Genomic DNA, 23,676 nt, shown 5'->3' with positions numbered 1-23,676 from the left:
GGGAAATAAGAGTTTTTTAAACCAATCACAATCGAGGAAATTACAATTATTATGATTAAACACGAAACACACTTTCATGAAGTACGTACAACATTTCATGACATATAGTTCAAGTCGAGGATTGACATAATAACCCACTGAAATTACAACAATGGAAACTCGTCGTTTTGGGTAAAAACTCTCAAAACGCTGGTACGACTTTAAAAAGTGTTTAGTCATGTTAGAAAAAAAAATCGACAGCCATTTGTCTTAAAATTTAAGGTTTTTTGGTTTTGTTCATGGGATTTATAGTTCACAGAGGAGCACGTGAACGGTTGCAACGTATTGTACTAAATCAAAAATTAAAGTAAGTTACTAAAGAAATAAAAAAAGGCCAGAGGCCCAAATCACAGTAAATAATGGTAATAGGAATGAGTGGAGTCCAACTGGGTCTGTAATCATACTGACGAGTGATTAACAAAATCAGAAAGCCTGGTTGAAACATCACAGTAAATAATGGTAATAGGAATGAGTGGAGTCCAACTGGGTCTGTAATCATACTGACGAGTGATTAACAAAATCAGAGAGCCTGGTTGAAACATGTTGAAACGAAGTTGATTCGATGTTGAATGAGTTTAAAAGCGTTTAAACTTTGCTTCAATAATCATTCAACATTTCTTTTGTTTTCGCGAATGCTGAATGAGTTGAAGCCGTTTGACCCCAGGCTCTTTCAACATTGTTCGGTAAGCGCGTGCGCACTAATCGGCCTCTCGATGACGTATCCATACCCGTATCCATAGTAACAACCGCGGCTGCAGCTTGGCACTAAATGCAAGGCCTTGTTGAATCAAATGTTGATGATGTGTTAAAACCGTTCGCCCACTCCAGCGGTCAACATCGTTCAACAAAATCAAACAGATGTTGAAGTCGTTGGCTCGAGCCTTAGGAGATGACAACGGCATCGGCAACGAAAACGTCTCTCCAAAATACAACGTAGCATTATTGCAAGTATTTCGCGATTTAATGTTCCGTCTTGTTAACAACCACACCGTTCGTACAAATTTTATTTCTGAAATGTTAACACACACTTTCCATGCCGAGCGACTTGGAGAAATCGCGAAATTATTACAAATATGGCGGAAAATAATAGTTTTTGAAGACGTTTTCGTAGCTCTCGTCGTCGTCGTTCTTGCGTAAGGTCCCTTTTGTCCCTCGTACTGCACAAGCAACGCTGACACAGTGGAAGCCCTTCTTACAAGACAGGGTTGCAATTCCGGCTTAAAGAAAAAGAGTCTATTGCAAGAGTAACGGTGACACAATGGAAGCCCTTCTTATATGTATCGCTGTGATAAAAACACAAGTAAAGAGGGGTTGAATTTGTCATTCCGGCTTAAGTAAAAGAGTCTATCACTGCAGTGGTTAAAATGTTTATTTTTAAAAATATATATCCATCTGCCTTTAACGTTTCTTTCAACGTACATTGAAAGTTTCACTCTTTTAAAATATAGGGAAACATGTTCGTACGTGTCTGGAAAATTGCTGTAAATAACTTTTTAAAGGCCAAAACACCTTTAATGCTGGATCAACGAAGTCGGTGTTTCGAAAAAGCCCGAATATGACACTAATGGAAATTGGAAAAAAAACCGAACCTAAAGGTTACTTTCGGCAAAAAACACCTTAATTAAATTTGTGTCTTGAATCATAGAATCATATCCACCCATTTTACAATCCCGAAGAAGAAGGAAGAAACTTCTCAATTAACAGAGATCGATTTTCAAAGGAGTTTCATGATAACTCAATAAACTTGATTTGACTCGACTAATGAAAGCCTCCAGTGGCCGGGAAGTCCCAAACATGTTCACTGTCGTCTTCACGTAAGCGTCACAATTTGAACACGGTTTCCTGTACCACCAATGACCAACCTCCGTCCATCTTGTGACACATCTAAAGCTTGGACGGGTTTGCTTTCATTCTCAACACTGGAAACTACCTGTTAATGAATATAAAATAGCGAATAATTAAATCGCTTGTTATTGGCCTAAAGGCCTGGGCAAACAGTTTCAACATTTGCTTCAACATCCGTTCCATTTTGTTGTAGTAGTTGTATAAAGTAAAAAAAACAAAAACAGCAGTAGACTAGCAACCTTTGTGGCATGATTATGGTGCTGAAGCAAGAATCCCCTTACAAGAAGGGGTTCCTCTCCACTAACTGAGATAATAATCTCTAGTAAAGTGGGTAAGTGTGGGGAAAATACTGTGTGTGTGGATGGTGAGTTGAGGGAAAATCATAACCAAAAATTAGTCTGTAAAATGAGGAAGAGAAATTCACAAACCAAACTCTCAACCTCACGGTGGAGTTAGCAAAACAAAACAAACTCTGTGTGAAAATAAAACCTTTAATTTCAGAAACAGCCAGATAGTACATGTATAAGAAACTAAATAAAGTAAGGGGGATAAACAAATATTTGAACATGAAAATTATTCGTTCTTAAAAAATAAGAATAATAAATAAGAAACAATCCCTACACAAACCCTTCGTTCTTAAAAACAGGAAAGGGCAGTTCCAAAATCCAAAGAAATCCCATGCAAAATGAAACACAGGCGTATTAAATGAGGCAAACAACTCAAAGGGAAAGAAAAGCTGACTGTGACACCATTAGGCTCGTAAATGGCTGCGAATCTTCAGGGGTAGAGCGCAACCGAGCAAGGGGGTTTCTAGTCCAGCGCTGGACCTCTACCCGACCCCCTTGTGCCGAGTCAAGAAAGGAAAAAGAAAGGAACAAACGGAAAACCAGGAGAAAACAACACCAAAACCATGGACAGACTAACACGACCAAAACTGCAAAACCAATCAAGCAAAACTGGGACTGATAACATGAACCAAGGACATACTTACCAGATGTATAACATGATTACTGAAGCAAAATTATAGTTCAAAATAAAGAAAAATGGATACCTGGTTACTTACATGGAAGAAAAAGCTGGCACAAATGTCCCTACTCACCAAACATTTGCAAAGTCTCCAGCAAACGTCAGCTGTGCTTACGACAAAAGAATTCAAATGTGACCCAAACTGCACACATGGCCTGGGCACGAGATATGAGAAGGAGTCGATCTGGGAACCAGCATGACAGGGAAAATGCCCAATGCAGTAAAGTACTACTACGAAATGGGGATTAGGAAGCTAAAAAAGGGGCAGATTGACCCAGAAAAACATGGAGGCGCAAAGAAAAAGAGTCTATTGCAAGAGTAACGCTGACACAATGGAAGCCCTTCTTATGTATCGCTGTGATAAAAACACAAGTAAAGACAGGGGTTGAAATTTGTCATTCCGGCTTAAGTAAAAGAGTCTCTATCACTGGAGGTGATAAAATGTTTATTTTTAAAAATATATATCCATCTTTATAGGGAAACATGTACGTGTCTGGAAAATTGCTGTAAATAACTTTTTAAAGGCCAAAACACCTTTAATGCTGGATCAACGAAGTCGGTGTTTCGAAAAAGCCCGAATTTGACACTAATGGAAATTGGAAAAAAAACCAAACCTAAAGGTTACTTTCGGCAAAAAAAACACCTTAATTAAATTTGTGTCTTGAATCATAGAACCATATCCACCCATTTTACAATCCCGAAAAAGAAGGAAGAAACTTCTCAATTAACAGAGATCGATTTTCAAAGGAGTTTCATGATAAATCAATAAACTTGATTTGACTTGACTAATGAAAGCCTCCAATGGCCGGGAAGTCCCAAACATGTTCACCGTCATCTTCACGTAAGCGTCACAATTTGAACACGGTTTCCTGTGCCACCAATGACCAACCGCTGTCCATCTTGTGACACATCTAAAGCTTGGACGGGTTTGCTTTCATTCTCAACACTGGAAACTAATGAATATAAAATAGCAAATAATTAAATCGCTTGTTATTGTCCTAAAGGCCAGGGCAAACAGTTTCAACATTTGCTTTAACATCCGTTTGATTTTGTTGAACGATGTTGACTGTTGGAGACTGGGGTGGACAAACAGTTTCAACACGTCAACATTTGCTTCAACAAAGCCTTGCATTCGGTCCCAGGTTACAGTCGCGGTTGTTACTATGGATACGGATATGGATATGTCATTGAGAGACCGATTAGTGCGCACGCGCATACCCAACAATGTTGAAACATGGGGGAAACGGCTTCAACTTCATTAAACATTCGCGACAACAAAATAAATGTTGCAAACTTTTAAAGACCCCGGAAAACAGCTTCAACATTTGTTTCAACATTCGTTCGATTTTGATGAACCGTTTGCCCAGCCCTTTCCGTGTTAAAACATGTTGAATCGATGTTGAATCAGTTTAAAAGCGTTTACACTTTCCTTCAACAAATCATTTCTTTTGTTATCGCGAATGACATCGCGAATGTTGAATGAAATTGAAGCCGCTGACAAAATGGACCGGCCTGCAGATTACTGGTCTGGAAGGGCCAGTCTGCACTTTCGACTTGCCGGTCGAGCAATTAGAAAAACTTTACAAAATGAACTTCTCTTAAGTGACAGAACCCCTTTAAACATTTGTTTTGTTTGTACCTACAGTCCATTGTTTTTTTGTCTTTATTTTTTGTTCTTATTGACATATGAATCCTTTACACAATCGAGTGTACATTTGACCTGACGGTGACAGCACTCGCTTCCCACCGATGTGGCTTGGGCTCGATCCCCAGACTTGACGTCATATATGACTTGAGTTTGTTGATTCGCTACTTTGCTCCGAGAGCTTTTTTTCTCTGGGTTCTCCGGTTTTTCCCATCTCCTAAAAAAAACAACCTAAAATTTGATTTGACTTGATTTGATTTCTTTACAGTGTCATCAATTAGTGTTCCAACGCTAAATACAGTTGACACTTACATAAAGTCCATTATCATTAATTAATAATTACTCCAGCTTACCCCTCTCCTCAAAAGCAAACCCCTGACTTGATTACAGTTGATTAAAATTTGTGGAGGGCGATAAGTTAGAAAATAGACATCATTTCGTTAGGCTACCCTCCTTAAACAAAGCTCGTTTATCTTATTCCTGACTTGCTGGAGCGGAAATAAAAATTGTTTCGAGGGCTTTTACGTCAACTGAAGACGAATCCTCGAATCAACCCACGGCAGTATCAAAGGTAACATTTCTTGGTCGGGTAACAGACGCTCAAACAGATTGTTATAAAAGGTCTAATTATCACCCGTCTGATGAGGAAATGGAGACAATCTTATAGGTTTCACAGAGGTCATAGTTATTACTTAGACAGATAAAATTAAAATTAAAATGTCCTTATTCTTACCTTAAATTCAATAAAATCAACGATTTGGTGTGGGAGAGGCGTATTAGAAATTCTAGAAAATTATGGAAACATATGATCATAATGATCTTGATTTTCTCATGTTTTAATGCTGCAGTAGTGCTACTGATATCAGCCACACCGGAAATAATTTCATTTGAAATGGACATTATTCTCCTAAAACTGAATAACAGTCGGCAATGTGAAAGAGCATTCATATTCGGGAATGCAGCTGTCTTTTATAACACAATAAAAAAAGAAACTTACAAGCTTTGGAAATCAATCTCATGGAAATAAGTTCTCTACCACGATGGTAGGGGCCTTGTACTCGTCAAACATCGCCAACATTGTCTTCAACGCCGTATTGTGCTTCTTTGCCATAACGTTGAATGGTGCCACAATCTACGCCTTGAGAAAAACTCCCTCTGTACCAAAGCCTTTGAAAGCATTGCTACTGAGTTTGGCCGTTTCTGATCTTGGTGTCGGCATACTGGGCCATCCATTGTACATCACACGTCTCGCCCTAGAGTCGCAAGCAGATCTCACAAGCTTTCCAACTTTTTACACAGTTTATATAACTGTGAGCAGTCAGTTCGCTTATGCTTCGTTCTTCGGTGTTCTGTCTTTAAGCTTGGACAGATTCTTGGCGATCCATCTACACCTCAGGTACCAGGAACTTGTGACTTACCAACGAGTCGTAACAGCTGTGATCTCGGTTTGGGTCTTGAGCGGACTTATCCCCTTAATTTGGCCGCAGATCCCGATCCATATCGCATATGTGTTGTTTGCCATCGTCGTAGTATCGTGTTTCGTTGTCTGCGGAGTTCTAAACTCCAAGATATACGCAACCGTACGACGCCACGCTCATCAAATCCATTCCCTTCAAGTGCAGCCCACAATACAAGAAAACGCGCCTAATGTGACGAACGCCAGAAGGCTGAGGACATCTGCCTTCATGACAATTCACGTCTTCGTCTTGTTTTTGGTGTGCTATCTGCCAAACATTTGTGTTCTGGGGTTTATCAGCGTTTATCCTAGTCTCGCTGCGCTGAAGGCAGTTCACCAATACACTTGAACTGTGTTGTTGTTAAATTCATCTCTGAACCCACTAATTTACTGCTGGAAATTGAAAGGTGTTCGACAAACTATAATGAACACGCCGGTAAACGCAATTTCCAGCCAAAACTGAAGCTCTGACATCTACAGAACTATTCAGACTCGGAACGGAACCCATTCGATATTCGAGGATGATGACATCAAGCAAAAAGGGAACGATAAAATCCGACACGACACCATTGTCAAAGTGACTTATGCTATCAGTATTGTAACAAGTATTTTTAAGGGGTGTAAGCCCTCGAAGAAAGCTCTTGTTCGTATCTTTAACAACTGGTAAGAAAGACAATTATCGTGTAAATAAAAATGGTATTTGTATTAGTAGTGGTAAATTATAGGACTGAGTGGATTCCAATTCGGTCTGTAATCGTACGAGTGAAAACAAAATCGGACGACCGCGCAGCGGGAATCCGATTTGTTTATCACGAATATGATTACAGACCGAATTGGACGACACGAAGTCCTTTTACCAATTAATCATAAAAATTACAATTTCGGAGAAAAGAAGAAGAGCCAAGTTATAAAAGAAATGGAAAATTTGCATTAAAAGACTGACAAAGGAGCCGTAAGTTGTTTAATATCGATCTGAAAGAAAGAACAAAAAAGAAAGAAATAGAGCCCCAATTTAGGGGTCTGTACACTGTTTCTATGGTGATTGAAACCAAGGACCAAGGTTGTGTTTGGTTGATTTAAACTACAATTTTGAATGTGATTGGTTGATTTAAACTACAACTTTGAATGTGATTGGCTTATTAAACTGTCCGATAACAAACTGTCTGACAACAACTTGGAAAGTGAATTAGTGGGAAATAGGAGTTTTTTAATCCAATCACAGTCGAGGAAATTACAATTATTATGATTAAACACGAAACACACTTTCATGAAGTACGTACAACGTTTCATGACATATAGTTCAAGTCGAGGATTGACATAATAACCCACTGAAATTACAACAATGGAAACTCGCCGTTTTGGGTAAAAACGTTAGAAAGAAAAATCGACAGCCATCTGTCTTAAAATTTAAGGTTTTTTGGTTTTGTTCATGGGATTTATAGTTCACAGAGGAGCACGTGAACGGTTGCAACGTATTGTACTGCATCAAAAATTAAAGTAAGTTACTAAAGAAATAAAAAAAGGCCAGAGGCCAAACTCACAGTAAATAATGATAATAGGACTGAGTGGAGTCCAACTGGGTCTGTAATCATACTGACGAGTGATTAACAAAATCAGAGAGCCTGGTTGAAACATGTTGAAACGAAGTTGATTCGATGCTGAATGAGTTTAAAAGCGTTTAAACTTTGCTTCAACAACCATTGAACACTTCCTTCTGCTCTTCTTTTGAGTCCTGCAATTTTGTTTAATTTGTATCGATAATCAAATGGTGACAAGTAAAATTAGGGAATATAAAGGTTCGGGAAATTATTTGATTTTGGACAAAACGCGCGTGAAATTATTAACTAATTTCACGAGTAGACCATTTGATTAGCTATTAAATATCATGGGTGACAAATTACGTTCGGCATAAGACGCCATTCTGCCACTGTAGGAAAAGTTGCCATGGCAGCATTGTAATTTCACATGTGAAATCATTAATAAACGCTGAAACTTCGCGCCAAAAATAAGGAGTAATTTGACACCCATGTTATTAAAAGAGTAAGCGCCCGTAAAAACTTCCTTGTTTTTAATAGAAGATCATCCATTTTTGTTTCTAATAACTCTAATGGCTAGATAGCCTCCCACGCGTTCCTCCCCCACAACCATCTGCTGAAACGAGCCGCACATTCCTTTCCGTTTCAGTAAGAACCTGTGATCTTGAAATCACGTGCGGGTTACTTATGAGCCAATCAGCGCTGTGTAGATCTCCCCTGGGAGCGTCAATGCGTCAACTTCTTCTGAAAGGGACGAAGCCTTTTTAAAATATTCCACAGAAACATTAATTTTGTTTCCTCGGTGGGTTATGCATTTGCACTCTCGCGAGTCAAAATGTGAGTGCTTAGTAAGGGTATGGTGTCGTTTGATCGACTAGTAAAATTGAAGGCGCCGTGGAAGTATATAAATACGAATACAAATATTAAATATGGAAAGAACTCAAGTGAGGCCATCGCTACTGTGTGCATGTGATAAATGAAGAACCTTCGCTGACCCACAGAATCAGGAACTTCTTATGGAACACCCAAGGACGGAGAAAAATCTCTGACCCGGGTGGGAATCGAACCCACGACTTCCGCATCAGATCACCGTTGCTCTACCGACTGAGCTACAAGGCCAGACGGGAGCAGACTGTGGGAGTTTGAGGACAAATCGGCTCGGCCCAAGCCAAGTACTAAGTGCAAGTGCGTGTTGTCCCAAGTAGCGTGTGTATGTACATATGGAAAGAACTCAAGTGAGGCCATCGCTACTGTGTGCATGTGATGGATGAAGATACAAAAATTTGGTTTTATCAACGGAGTTGATAATGTGAATTGGCCACCGTGCAGAGATTCTAAAAGCTGACGTTTCGAGCGTTAGCCCTTCGTCAGAGCGAATCGAGGAATTATGGGTTACGTGTAGTTTTTATAGTAGAGTGGGAGCTACGTTATTGGTGGGGTAACATGGCAACGTGAAAAATATATTAGTTAAATGAAAAGCGTTCGTTAATACCGTGAGGATTAAGGGTGCCGATTTGAAAGATGAATTTTTGTTCCAGATTCTTGCGGCTTTCCGTCGTACCTAGATGTAGGGAAAGGCCGCAGATAGCCCACAGGCTCCCCAAGCTGAAAATACGTGGTGTATGCGACAGTTTGTGTATATAGAGAATTGTATGGGAAAATCACCGATCTTAAAAAAATTGTGTAAATAACTATTTCATTTGAAATAAAGTTTTCCTACCTCAAATGTGTGATGAACTTGTCTCTTTTGCCGAGTTTAGAGCCATTCTGACGCCGTTTAGTGAAGTTATCCAGAAGGCCGTTACTAGAACGAATAATAGGAAGGCCGACCACTCCATCCATCGCTGGCCAGACCTCACTCCACAAATTGTTTCCTCCTCAACAGGAAAAGTCCCAAATCGCAATAAAAACAACAATTCCATAAAGCCCAATAAATTTCACTCCAAATACGTGTGTTTCGGCTTAAAATTCACCTCTTCGGCATTCCTCAGAGGCGTGTGACCGGGCTGGCGACAACGGAAACTCGCAAGATGGTTTCAGCCTCAACTCTGATTGGTCCATTTGAATTTGATCGCGCGCTGACAACACGACCGTTGTTGACTGCCCGGTCACACGTATTAGGAGTGGAATTTATTGGGCTTTATGGAACTGTTGTTTTTATTGCGATTCGGGACTTTTCCTGTTGAGGAGAAAACGATTTGTGGAGTGAGGTCTGGCCAGCGATGGATGGAGTGGTCGGCCTTCCTATTACTCGTTTTAGTAACGGCCTTCCGGATAACTTCACTAAACGGCGTCAGAATGGCTCTAAACTCTGCTAAAGAGACAAGTTCGTCACACATTTGAGGTAGGAAAACTTTATTTCAAATGAGATAGTTATTTACTGACAATTTTTTTACGATCGGTGATTTTCCCATACAATTCTCTATATACACAAACTGTTCCATACACCACGTATTTTCAGCTTGGGGAGCCTGTGGATAGCCATGTGTTTTTTGGAGTGGTTAGGCAGATTAAAATGGCGAGCGACTGGCTTGGATGCACCCTTGTCATTCTTCTCAACATCGCCAAGGTGTTCGCGGAATCGTTCACCAAGTCGTCTACCTGTCTCACCAATGTATAATTTATTGCATAAAGTACAGGTTATGCAATAAATGACATTTGCGGAGGTACATGTGAAACGATCGGTGATCTTAACAGATCGCTTAGGTCCCGATATCTTGCTAGTGTTAACAATGAAAAGACAAGTTTTGCATCGTGAGCGCGCGCATTTGAAAGTACCGGGTTGCTCGTTAGTTTTGAGCGCGCTTCTACCTAAAAAGTTGCCTACGTTTTTGTCGCGTTTGAATGAAATAAGTGGAGGTTGCGAAAAGATTCTACCAGTCTCGGGATCATTTTGGAGTAACTTAAAATTATTAAGAATGATACTTTTGACTGCGTGATTATGAGGATGGAAAGTGAGGGTGAATGGAATTCTGTCATTCTTATCTTTTTGTGACTTTTGTAGTGATGACTGTCGATCAAATTGTTGGGCGCGATGATGGCCCGCTTTGACCACAGAGACAGGATAGCCACGTTTTTCGAAGAACTGGCACGTCTCCTCTGATCGGAGTCATCACTACATCGAAGTCTAAGAAATTGAGAATAAGGAATGGAGTTCTTGACGTGTGATGGATGTGACGATGAATACAACAAATAACTGTGTGAATCTGTAGGTTTGTAGTGCACACTAGTACATAGCACGTTGCCTCTAATAGAAACTTTGATATCTAGGAAAGCCAATGAAGTTTCCGAAATTTCCCAGGTATATTAAGAGCCGGATGAAAAGAGTTGACGGAAGGTTATAAATTGATCGAGTTCTTATCTGCTGGATGAAATAGCGCCGATGCAGTCGTCGATGTCGCGGCCTTTGAGTTCAGGTTTGGGGCCGTTGTACTGATTAAAAAATTGGTGTTCTACATATCCTACAAAAAGATTGGCATAGCTAGGTCCCATTCTTGTGCCCATCGCTACACCATTAATTTGTTTGTAATAGTTGCCGGTGAATGAAAAACAGTTAAGCGTTAAAACTAGTTCGGCAAGGCGGAGGAGCGTTTCCGAGCTAGGTTCTTTGACAGTGCGTTGATCGAAAAAGTGTTTAAGTGCTTGAAGACCTTCGCTATTTGGAATGACGGTGTATAGAGATAAAACGAGGTATCCGAAAGTTGCCGCAAAGCTTCTTTTTGGTAAAGGTCGGACCGCCAAACAACTACCGAGCCGCCTTTGTCGGCCGATTTGACAACTATGTCGTTGCGTTTACTAAGATTTTTAAGCGCCGCCCACTCTTCCCGAGGAAAGGTTGGAAAATTTAGTGTTACGATTGAATTTAAGTTTGTGAATGTCGTGACGGCATTTTTTGGTGAAAAAATCTAAAGAGGCAAATCGTCCCTTTGGGGGAGTCCCTTTAGAAGTGTTTCAAAAATATCTTTATTAGAAGTATCCGAATCGTCCTCTTTGTCATGAAAAAAGGCTTTTAACTGAACGCGGCGAAGGAATTTTTCAACATCTTGCTTAATAGAAAATTTGTTGGTGCGATTGGTAATAGGGAAACAAATTTAGGCCCTTACTGAGAACAGATCTCTCTGAGTCAGTAAGCGGAAGATTTTCTGCAATTGTAACTACGGTATTATGGCTATGCAATGTAGTGTCGTCGGTAATTTGCGGACCTATTAATTGTAGAAGTTTTAGAGTCTTAGTTTGGTGTAAATGGTCAAACAGTCGAGAATTAAGTTCTCGGATTTTAGCGCGAATCGATTGTAATGAAACTGCTGGACAGATTTTGGAAAGTTTGGAGCGGCAACGAAGAATTTGTTTGTCAAGTGCGATTCGTTTTTGGCACATAGATAGATGAAGAACCTTCGCTGACCCACAGCATCAGGAACTTCTTATGCAACACCCAAGGAGAAAGAAAAATCTCTTACCTGGCTGGGAATCGAACCCACGACATCCGGGTTAGATCTCCGTTGCTCTACCGACTGAGCTACAAGGCCAGACGGGAGTAGGTCGTGGGATATATACATACCATATATACATACACACGCTACTTGGGACAGCGCGCACTTGCACTTAGTACTTGGCTTGGGCCGAGACGATTTGTCCTCAAACTCCCACGGCCTGCTCCCGTCCGTCACTACTTAATTCGCGAGTCACGCTTTAAGAACGAGAAATACTGTTTTGAATAAATTACATACTTCAACTTGAATTTATTAGTTTTTGCGAACAGCGTAGCCAGCTACGCAGAACTTTATTCGAGTGGCAGGGTATTCTGCAGTTAAACCCCATGGTATCCGGCCGGATGTTTCGCCCGAAAGCCTGTTCGCCCGACGGAGATTCGCCCGGAACTACAGATGATTCGCCCGACGATATTTAATTGACTTAAACTATGGGTACATAACAACAATCATAACGTGAAACCAATAAATAAAGGAGAATTTTACAGTGAGGACACTCGAACCATGAACACTTGATATTTTTTTGTACATTTTTTTAGTGACTATAGAATGTGGGCTCGTCCTTTTGACAAGAGTATTTAATGTTTTTACACTTACAAAATGCTAAAATGCTATACTTGTAACACTATACATCATAAGAAGAGCCTTTATTTCTTCGTCGTCGAAAAAAATAATTTACACAAAAATGTCAAGTGTTCACGGTTCAAGTGTCCTTACTGTAAACTACCTACCATAGTTCGAGAAGTACACGCAACTTCGTAACGTTGACCGTCTCAAACTATTCTGTAAAACTCGTAACTATTTCTCCGTCTCGGTGTGATAAGGCCGCCGAATTTAAATGAAGCCTGGCTGCAAGTTAGCATGCGTTTTGTGTCGGAGAGCATTTTGCAAATAAATGGCAAGAAATAAAGCACTTAAAATAGTAGTGTAAAATGGGTTTTACACTACGTCTATACATTGTAGCATGAAAAATGAATGTGAATTGCAGTGGAAAACTTGAAAACGCGACCAAATTTGAATTGCAATGGAAAAAAATTAACAAAAAGAAATGTGATGCATTGTTTGTAGCGCGCTTTGCTTTAAGTATAGGATGTGAAACAGTTTACAGGAAATTATGGATTGGTTGAGTCGACTAAAATAATGTAAACTAACAGAATTTAAAAAAAAACTTGCAACCACGTTAAGGGTTACACTCGCGGCATTTTTTCACTGTGCTTTGAATTATGTAACAATGGAATCAGCATTCATTAAAAGATGTGATCTTTTTTATTGTTTTATGGTTTCAATGATAACAATGGATGGTAAGCAACATTAGCATTCACCAATCAAATGGTTGCAAGTCTGAGAAAAATCTATTGTTTTCGCTCAAAACGTCCGTCAGAGCAATTTGCAGTTAGTTTTTTGCAGACTTATAGTATTTATTCAAAGAAGAAACGAGTGACTTTTGCTCAAGAGCGTGTTTTGTTATCTTTAAACTGAATTTATTACCAAAGCTTAAAAAACTAAAAGACCTCAAAATGGGACAGGACATTACAAAATATGGGGTGTGAACGTGAAGGGCCTCTGCTGGCGCGACGTGTGGGTGACCCTCAAATGGTCTTAGAGATCCCCCACTTGAAAAAAATTAACTGGAAAGCTGCAGTGCCTTCTGTTTTTGTGTAACACGTACCACAGGCAACCCAGTGTACGCTGCTTAATTCCATCGTCAGTCGCAGCTTAATTCCATCGTCAGTTGTGAATGCTGAAAACGTAGATTCAGCGAAATTACCGAAGGACCTCCTCGGAACTAGCTTGGTATTGATAATATATTGATAATGAACCAAGACATCGCATGATGAGTTTGCAAGTTGTATGGAACCCTCGAAAAGCAACCTGTGCCCCTAACGGAAAGTAGGTTGGAGAACTTGTCCCCTCTGTTAGAAAGCGGACACCAGCAAAATTGACTACACAAGGTAGTTAATAAATGGAGATAAATATTGGTAGAAAATACTTTAAGAAACCAACTACTTCTGATTCTAGAGGCTGAAAAAGTGTTGACGGGCCTGCGCGACTCCTGCCGTTTGCAAACGATTCTAAAATCTGTGCCTTCAAAGTTTAGCTCTTCTTCGAGGTCAGAATTCTGTGACACAGTCGGTCTAGCGCTCGACCGAGCGTCAAACTTGTGAGCCAGCGCTTCAAAACTTGATGACAAGGCATCCAGTTTGGCTTCCAAGCTAGAGAAACGCGTCTCTTGATCGGTTGGAGCCGAAGGATCTTCTTCTTCATTCGACATAGCGAACACGTGTACGAATAACCGCGGCCTGGAAAAATGCACGCGAAAAAAAGACACTTGTCACGCTTCACACTGCCCTTTTATAAGGGGGGAAATTTGCATAACAATTGCTTTGAACCGTAATGGCCTGGAAACTAGTGGCGAAAATATGCATAATGAATCCTGCCGTGCGTAGCATTATACGACGGAGAATTAACAAGCGACATTCACGTTCCTTGTCCTAATTTTGTTAGTATCATTCATTGGTATCATTGGGCGAATCATCTTTAGCTTCGGGCGAATCTGCGTCGGGCGAACAGGCTTTCGGGCGACACAACCGTAGTTCAACCCCATTAATAGGAATACTCCTAAAACAGTATACACTATACTTTTTTAGCAGCAAAAGGAAAGCTTGAAAAAAACCATTACGTTTAAGCTTAAAATTTTCAGGCTGTTTTTGAAGTGTTGCGAACCGATCGTTCGTACTCAGTGTTTCTTCGATTTGAAAGATAAAGCAAACCTTAAATCAGTTGAATCGAAGGACTACAAGAAATGGGGTTATTCAAACGAAACAGCGCAGAAAGAAATGTAAATATGATATCAATCCCAAGCGAACGCCACAAATAGGTTTGAATCGCACGGGAGCAAAATGTTTCAACCATACGAATTCTTCCGTACTCATTCTGTGAAGGGCCACAAACATCTAAGTCAAAGCATGAAATTTATACGCTCCAGTTTCCCTTTAATAAGAACCAGTAAGTCAGCCCAATGCACGAAGCCTATCTTCATGCAGTTTTCTCAGGGTACAAAGTGCACTTCCAGAATCTGGAAGTCCGTTGTGATTGGTCTACGTAAATTCCGGCTCGTGGGGGAGCATTTCGTTCCCAGAGCGATCCCAGAGCTGACCATCCAGAGCTTTCGATCCGCGGCGCTGGCCAAAAGGATCGGAGCTCTGGGAACGAAAATGCTCCCCCACGAGCCGGAATTTAGTAGACCAATCACAACGGACTTCCAGATTCTGGGATTCTGGAGTGCACTTTAGACCCTTAGAAAACTGCAAGAAGATAGGCTTCGTGTATTGGGCTGACTTAAATTCTTATCAAAGGGAAACTGGAGCGTATAAATTTCATGCTTTGACTTAGATGTTTGTGGCCCTTCACAGAATGAGTACGGTAGAATTCGTATGGTTGAAACATTTTGCTCCCGTGCGATTCAAACCTATTTGTGGCGTTCGCTCGAGATTGATATCATATTTACATTTCTTTCCGCGCTGTTTCGTTTGAATAACCCCATTTCTTGTAGTCCTTCGATTCAACTGATTTAAGGTTTGCTTTATTTTTCAAATCAAAGAAACATTGTATGCGAACGATCGGTTCGCAACACAAAAACATTAAATCAGTTGTTAGAGACGACCATCAACAAAAGCAGCCTGAAAATTTTAAGCTTAACCTTAATGGATTTTTTTTTCAAGCTTTCTTTTCGCTACTATCCTAGTGACGTTCATTGCGCTTGAAGGTAATGGTTCTCGTGCAGTTCAAATACACTCGCAGTACTTTAATATTTTTATTCGTGTTTATATATTTCCACGGCGTCTTCAATTTTACTAGTCGATGAAACGACACCATACCCTTACTAAGCACTCACATTTTGACTCGCGGGAGTGCAAATGCATAACCCACCGAGGAAACAAAATTAATGTTTCTGTGGAATATTTTAAGAAGGCTTCGCCCTTTCAGAAGAAGTTGACGCATTGACGCTCCCAGGGGAGATCTACAAAGCGCTGAATGGTTCATAAGTAACCCGCACATGATTTCCAGCTGACAGTTTCTTACTGAAAGGGAAAGGTCAGCAGACGCTCGTAGGGGGAGGAACGCGTGGGAGGCTATCTAGCCATTAGAGTTATTAGAAACTACAGTGGTTGATCTTCTATTAAAAACAAGGAAGTTTTTACGGGCACTTACTCTTTTAATAACATGGGTGTCAAATTCTCCTTATTTTTGGCGCGAAATTTCAGCGTTAATTAATGATTTCACATGTGAAACTATTCCTACAGTGGCAAAATGGCGTCTTATGAACGTAATTTGTCACCCATGATATTTAATAGCTAATCAAAAGGTCTACTCGTGAAATAAGGTAATAATTTCACTCGTGTTTTGTCCAAAATCAAATAATTTCCCGAACCTTTATATTCCCTAATTTTACTTGTCGCCATTTGATTATCGATACAAATTAAACAAAATTACAGGACGCAAAAATTAAGAACGTTTAGGGAACATTTGTATTCTAGCGAAGAAACGACAGCGACATTTATCTCTAGCCAAATAGGCGACAGGTGGGCTGGAAAATGAGCGACAAAGCGACATCAGAACCCCCCTTGGAAGACCTCATTGGAGACTTGAGCGGTCTTTACACAACACTTCAAGAAAAAGAAACTCAAAAGCTTTGGAAAATACGCTTTCCACCACGATGGAAGCGGCATTGTACTGGTCAACCATCCCCAACATTGTCTTCAACGCCGTATTGTGTTTCACTGCCTTAACGTTGAATGGTGCCACAATTTACGCCTTGAGAAAAACTCCGTCTGTTCCAAAGCCCTTGAAAGCATTGCTACTGAGTTTGGCCGTTTCTGATCTTGGTGTCGGCATACTGGTTCATCCACTGTTCATCACACGTCTCGCCCTAGAGTCACGGTTGCAAGCAGACCTCAACACAAGCTTTCCAACTTTTTACAGGGTTTATATGTTTGTGACCAGTCAATTCGCTTATGCTTCGTTCTGCGGTGTTCTGTCTTTAAGCTTGGATAGATTCTTGGCGATTCATCTACACCTCAGGTACCAGGAACTTGTGACTTACCAACGAGTCGTAAGAGCTGTGATCTCGGTTTGGGTCTTAAGCGGACTTATCGCGTCAATTTGGCTAATCCAAATCCAAATCTATATCGACTATGTGTTGTTTGCCATCATCGGAGTATCGTGTTTCGTTGTCTCGGGAGTTCTAAACTCCAAGATATACGCAATCGTGCGACGCCACGCTCATCAAATCCATTCCATTCAAGGGCAGCCCACAGTCCAAGAAAATGCACCTTATGTGACGAACGCCAGCACGTTGAGGAAATCTACCTTCATGACAATTTGCATCTACGTCTTGTTTTTGGTATGCTATCTTCCACGTTTTTGTGCTGTGGGGCTTCACAGCTTTTATCCTGATCTCTCTGCACTGAAGGCAGTTAAACAATACACTTCAACTCTGCTGTTGTTAAATTCATCTCTGAACCCACTAATTTACTGCTGGAAATTGAGAGGTGTTCGACAAACTATAATGAACATGTACGCTGCTAAACGCACTTTCTAGCCAAAACTGAGGCTCTGACTGCTACAGAGCTGTTCAGACTTACAAATACCACCCAATGGATGATGACATAAAGCAAAAAAGGAAAGATAAAATCCGACTCGACACCATTGTCAAAGTGACTTATGCTATCAGTATTGTAACAAGTATTTTTAAGGGGTGTAAGCCCTCGAAGAAAGCTCTTATTCGTATCTTTAACAACTGGTAAGAAAGAAAAATATCGTGTCAACAAAAATGGTATTTGTATTAGTAGTGGTAAATTATAGGACTGAGTGGAGTCCATTTCGGTCTGTAATCATACGAGTGAAATCAAAATCGGACGACCGCGCATCGGGAGTCCGATTTGTTTATCACAAGTATGATTCGAAGTCCTTTTACCAAGTAATCATAAAAGTAAAGCCAACTTGTAAAAGAAAGAGAAAATTTGCATCAAAAGACTGACAAAGGAGGCGTAAATATTATAATGTCGCTCTGAAAGAAAGAAAAAAAGAAAGAAAGCCTCAATTTAGGGGTCTGTACACTGTTTCTATGGTGATTGAAACCAAGGACCAAGGTTGTGTTTGGTTGATTTAAACTGCAATTTTGAATGTGATTAAAAAGACAAACGCAACTAGATTCATTTTGACAACGTTTTGACATCGTCCGATGTCATCGTCAGGCAATGAATTTTAATCGGATGAAGCATAACTTATAGTACAAGAACAATAGAACAATAGAAAATATATACAATAGTGCGCTAACAATAAATGTGAAATCTAAGTAAATAGTTTTGCCCTGACAGAGTCTGACTGCACATTAAGTGATGGTTTTAATTCTTTGATATAGAACATCTCATGAATTAAGCAATCAAATTTCGATGCGCATTTCTTTAAGACACTAAAACTCGCCGCTGGGGGTGCTGTTGTTTGGCCATGATCTGCTAGGCGATACCTCCCGATAGCTGAGTATCTATGTTCCTCAATTCGTTGATGCAAGTGACGAGCTGTATAGCCAACATAGCTCGCATCACACGAGCCACATTGAAATTTGTAGACGACTAGTTGTTGGCTGACTAAAGATGGTTTGGGCTCACGGAATTTAAGGACATCCTCGAGCTTGCGGCTGACAAAAACTGGCTGTAGATCTATATCCAGTTTCTTATTTAGCTGAGTAAGTTGGCGCTTCACAATATCGGCTGGTTTTTGGTCAATAAATGGCAAGACGATTCTAATGGTGTTTTTATTATTATTGCTGGTAGATTGTGATTCGACATCTGATGTATTGATAAAGTTACGGATGGTTGCCTCAATCAATTCAGACGGGTATCGTAGCTTGTGAAAAATTGATCTTAATATGTTTTCACATTCTTTTTCAAACAGCTCGGTCGTTGAGGACAGACTGTACGCCCGGTGAAGCATTGTCTTGAGTAGAGATTTCTTGTATTTGTTGTCCACATGACTCTGGTAGTGCAACAAGAGGCCTTTGTTGGTAGTTTTTCTGTATACGCTTGCGGTAATCTTACTTCTTTGTTTCATCAAAAGCATGCCAAGGAAGGGTAGTCTGTTGTTTACCGCTAGCTCCATTGTAAATTGAATAGATGGATGACAGTTATTTAGCGTAATTAGGAACTGTTCTGCTTCAGCTACATCTCTTATGACAACCAAGGTATCGTCTACGTATCGTCTGTAGAATGACGGGAGTTTGTCTTGTTGTTCTAGCATCTCCTCCACATGACACAGGAATACATTAGCTACTAGAGGCCCTAACGGGGAGCCCATAGCAAATCCGTCAGTTTGTAGGTATAGATTGTCATTAAACTGAAATAGCTGGTCTTTGGTGGCGATTTTTAGCAGTTCAAAAAGATCTTGTTTAGAGATGGTCAGATCATATGTCGCACAGAACCAGTTGTCCTTAAAGGCTTTTTCCACAAGCAGGTCTAACGTGTAGTCAAGCGGTACATTCGTGAATAGTGACGTCACAACATACGAAACCAAGATATCGTCCTCATCGAAGGAGAGCTCTTTCAACTGTTCAGCAAACATGAGTGTGTCAGAAATTGTGTAGTTGTTAATGGATAATGTTTTTAGCTTATCATCTAACCACTTCGCTAGAGGGTAGTTGTACGTAGTGGTCGAAGACAAGATGGGACGCACTGAGAGGTTTTTCTTGTGTGTCTTAGGCAACCCATATCGATGGGCAAGACGAGAGCCTTTCAAGCATACAGTGTCAGCAATCTCTTTTGGGAGAATTCTACGAACAATGGCTTCCAGTTCTTTTTCTTTTTGTAGTAGCGGATGGTAGTATTTAGGAGGACGGCCAAGAGTTTTTGGTCTTTCTTTACTAACAGCAGAAAACTTTGTTGTATCAGACACAGAAGCTTCAGACAATAGACGTAAGTACTCGGTTTTATCCATTATCACAACACCAGATCCTTTGTCTGGCTTGGTTATCACAATGTCGTTGTTACGCTTGAGTTGGTTGATAGCTTTATTCAAGGATTTAGGAATTTTATGAGGTTTACACGCACTATAGTTGACAGCAATCGATTGCCGAGTACTTACGTCTATTGTTTGAAGCTTCTGTGTCTGATACAACAAAGTTTTCTGCTGTTGGTAAAGAAAGACCAAAAGCTCGTGGCCGTCCTCCTAAATAACATCCGCTACTATAAAAAGAAAAAGAACTGGAAGCCATTGTTCGTAGAATTCTCCCAAAAGAGATTGCTGACACTGTATGCTTGAAAGGCTCTCGTCTTGCTCATCTATACGGGTTGCCTAAGACACACAAGAAAAACCTCTCAGTCACGCGGCGTCTCATCTTGTCTTCGACCGCTACGTACAACTACCCTCTAGCGAAGTGGTTAGATGATAAGCTAAAAACACTATCCATTAACAACTACACAATTTCTGACACACTCATGTTTGCTGAACATGAGGATGACATCTTGGTTTCGTATGATGTGACGTCACTATTCACGAATGTACCGCTTGACTACACGTTAGACCTGCTTGTGGAAAAAGCCTTTAAGGACAACTGGTTCTGTGCGACATATGATCTGACCATCTCTAAACAAGATCTTTTTGAACTGCTAAAAATCGCCACCAAAGACCAGCTATTTCAGTTTAATGACAATCTATACCTACAAACTGACGGAGTTGCTATGGGCTCCCCGTTAGGGCCTCTAGTAGCTAATGTATTCCTGTGTCATGTGGAGGAGATGCTAGAACAACAAGACAAACTCCCGTCATTCTACAGACGATACGCAGACGATACCTTGGTTGTCATAAGAGATGTAGCTGAAGCAGAACAGTTCCTAATTACGCTAAATAACTGTCATCCATCTATTCAATTTACAATGGAGCTAGCGGTAAACAACAGACTACCCTTCCTTGGCATGCTTTTGATGAAACAAAGAAGTAAGATTACCACAAGCGTATACAGAAAAACTACCAACAAAGGCCTCTTGTTGCACTACCAGAGTCATGTGGACAACAAATACAAGAAATCTCTACTCAAGACAATGCTTCACCGGGCGTACAGTCTGTCCTCAACGACCGAGCTGTTTGAAAAAGAATGTGAAAACATATTAAGATCAATTTTTCACAAGCTACGATACCCGTCTGAATTGATTGAGGCAACCATCCGTAACTTTATCAATACATCAGATGTCGAATCACAATCTACCAGCAATAATAATAAAAACACCATTAGAATCGTCTTGCCATTTATTGACCAAAAACCAGCCGATATTGTGAAGCGCCAACTTACTCAGCTAAATAAGAAACTGGATATAGATCTACAGCCAGTTTTTGTCAGCCGCAAGCTCGAGGATGTCCTTAAATTCCGTGAGCCCAAACCATCTTTAGTCAGCCAACAACTAGTCGTCTACAAATTTCAATGTGGCTCGTGTGATGCGAGCTATGTTGGCTATACAGCTCGTCACTTGCATCAACGAATTGAGGAACATAGATACTCAGCTATCGGGAGGTATCGCCTAGCAGATCATGGCCAAACAACAGCACCCCCAGCGGCGAGTTTTAGTGTCTTAAAGAAATGCGCATCGAAATTTGATTGCTTAATTCATGAGATGTTCTACATCAAAGAATTAAAACCATCACTTAATGTGCAGTCAGACTCTGTCAGGGCAAAACTATTTACTTAGATTTCACATTTATTGTTAGCGCACTATTGTATATATTTTCTATTGTTCTATTGTTCTTGTACTATAAGTTATGCTTCATCCGATTAAAATTCATTGCCTGACGATGACATCGGACGATGTCGAAACGTTGTCAAAATGAATCTAGTTGCGTTTGTCTTTTTAATCAACTTTATCACAAGATCTAGACTTATTAATTTTGAATGTGATTTTCTTATTAAACAGTCCGATAACAAACTGTCTGACAACAATTTGGAAAGTGAATTAGTGGGAAATAGGAGTTTTTTAAACCAATCACAATCGAGGAAATTACAATTATTATGAAGTACATACAACGTTTCATGACATATGGTTCAAGTCGAAGATTGACATCATTCATTCATTCATTCATTCATTCATTTATTCATTCATTCATTCATTCAAAAACACAATACACTAGAAATTAATAATAACTTAAAGACGATAGACTACTAATGTTTAAGGTGGTAATGACAAGGAAGCCTATATAGAAGCCGGGGACTTATGAGCTATAGGCTTCCTGACAACATAGGGTACATCATACAAATTATGGGGACAGCATATATTATAAAATGTATTTTTTTAAAAACAAAAGAAAAGAAGAGGGAAGAAGAAGTATGTAGCTCAACAAAGAGTATATTTGACTAAGAAAGAAGGAATTTTTTAAGTCTTTTGCCAAACAAAAGGATGCTTTCACTGTTTTGAATTTCACGACTTATGTCCAAAAACACATGTCCTTGAAACCGAATTGAGAAGTTTCGGATATTAATTCGACAAGGAGGTACGTAAAAAAGGTTGCAATTTCTAGTATAATGCGAATGTAACTGGCTTGCAAGAGTAAACATATCACGAAAATAATTAGGGAGTAAACATCTTTTAAATAGATACATAAATTTACCTGTCTGGTATAAATAAATGTCAGAGAATTTCAAAATCTCCTGTTCATTAAAACAGGAATTTTGCCAGCTAAATTAGGGCCAATGTTGGTAAAATATTTACAAAAAAGATTAGCTATTTCCTTTGGATCGGAAATGTCATGAGAATCTGCCCTAAACTTTGAATACGGATGGTAAACCACGCTTTCTATAAAGCAGGTTAACAAAATCTGTACCTTGCTCCAAAATATAACGTAGCATTATCGCAAGTATTTCGCGATTATTCCGTCTTGTTCACCTTGTACAATACGGGCTAACTATCCCGCAACTGGATGGGTATGAAGGGTTTAAAAAAAAAAATTATGGCTCATTGTTACATGCTCAAGGTGTCGTAGAAACCTAAAATTAAATGTGGTGATTTCACGTTAATTGCAAAAAATACACGGAAATTCTTCTAGAGCACATGCGATTATTTTTCCTTTTTTAACCAAGGCTATTTTTTTTTTAATTATTTATTGATAGTCGTATAAACATAACATATTTCTTTCATTTCCCAGACATGTTTCGACGGTACATCCGTCATCTTCAGTGTTACATATTTTGAAATCGCCGTTGAATTTAAAGCGCGCGTAATCTTGCAAACTTCGTTACATTGCGTTGTCAATATTGCGTACTAAAACAAAGCAAAACAAAACAAAAATTTTTAAATGAGTGACGCCCAGTTCTTTACAGGGAGAGAGTCAGGTTAATGTGTTTCACCTGCTGGTTGAGATCGGGCTTCTCCCATTTTATAAACACGGATTCCTTAAGCTTCACTTGGTATTAGTGGCTGCAGAGTCCAGGATCTCGAAGCAATCCGGTGTGCAGGATGCCCTACAAAACTCTGATTATAGACCACACGCGTGCGAAGCCCTACAGGGACAGCATCTTTCACATTAAAAAGATTCCTGACTTTGAAAGTAGTGAAGACAAACCTTATATCAATAGGTTTACATAACCGGTTAGCATGTTTGCGT

The 23,676-nt window shown here is 39.9% G+C and overlaps 3 protein-coding genes across 3 annotated transcripts; 2 read left to right on the top strand and 1 right to left on the bottom strand.

Annotated features, from left to right (window-relative positions):
* Nucleotides 1–5,595: 5,595 nt before the first annotated feature.
* LOC138004986 (adenosine receptor A2b-like) lies at nt 5,596–6,474 on the top strand. The gene is made up of 2 exons (XM_068851282.1): nt 5,596–6,270; nt 6,361–6,474. The coding sequence occupies exons 1-2, from the start codon at nt 5,596–5,598 to the stop codon at nt 6,472–6,474; spliced, it is 789 nt and encodes a 262-aa protein (XP_068707383.1).
* Nucleotides 6,475–16,466: 9,992 nt separating this feature from the next.
* LOC138009041 (melanocyte-stimulating hormone receptor-like) lies at nt 16,467–17,734 on the top strand. The gene has a single exon (XM_068856334.1). The coding sequence runs from the start codon at nt 16,751–16,753 to the stop codon at nt 17,633–17,635; it is 885 nt and encodes a 294-aa protein (XP_068712435.1). The 5' UTR covers nt 16,467–16,750; the 3' UTR covers nt 17,636–17,734.
* A 327-nt stretch (nt 17,735–18,061) lies between these two features.
* On the bottom strand, nt 18,062–20,025 carry LOC138004985 (uncharacterized). Its single transcript, XM_068851281.1, has 2 exons — nt 18,520–20,025; nt 18,062–18,103 (listed from the first exon to the last, which is right to left on the bottom strand). Exons 1-2 carry the CDS (start codon nt 20,023–20,025, stop codon nt 18,062–18,064), a joined length of 1,548 nt encoding a protein of 515 aa, XP_068707382.1.
* Between the last annotated feature and the right edge of the window lie 3,651 nt (nt 20,026–23,676).

The sequence above is a fragment of the Montipora foliosa genome, chromosome 6 (genome assembly GCF_036669935.1).
Source record: "Montipora foliosa isolate CH-2021 chromosome 6, ASM3666993v2, whole genome shotgun sequence".
In the NCBI taxonomy this organism is placed as follows: domain Eukaryota; kingdom Metazoa; phylum Cnidaria; class Anthozoa; order Scleractinia; family Acroporidae; genus Montipora; species Montipora foliosa.
Note: the sequence above shows the minus strand (reverse complement) of the source record. Positions and strands in the feature narration are given on the sequence as shown.

What these genes read in the sequence shown, in the direction of transcription:
- LOC138004986 (XM_068851282.1), top strand. Translation starts at nt 5,596, where the DNA reads ATGGTAGGGGCCTTGTACTCGTCAAACATCGCCAACATTGTCTTCAAC. An exon ending in ACGTCTTCGTCTTGTTTTTG is followed by an intron (nt 6,271 to 6,360) that starts GTGTGCTATCTG and finishes CAATACACTTGA; the next exon opens with ACTGTGTTGTTGTTAAATTC.
- LOC138009041 (XM_068856334.1), top strand. Translation starts at nt 16,751, where the DNA reads ATGGAAGCGGCATTGTACTGGTCAACCATCCCCAACATTGTCTTCAAC.
- LOC138004985 (XM_068851281.1), bottom strand. Translation starts at nt 20,025, where the DNA reads ATGGATAAAACCGAGTACTTACGTCTATTGTCTGAAGCTTCTGTGTCT. An exon ending in AAACAACAGCACCCCCAGCG is followed by an intron (nt 18,104 to 18,519) that starts GCGAGTTTTAGT and finishes TCTTTCTTTCAG; the next exon opens with AGCGACATTATAATATTTAC.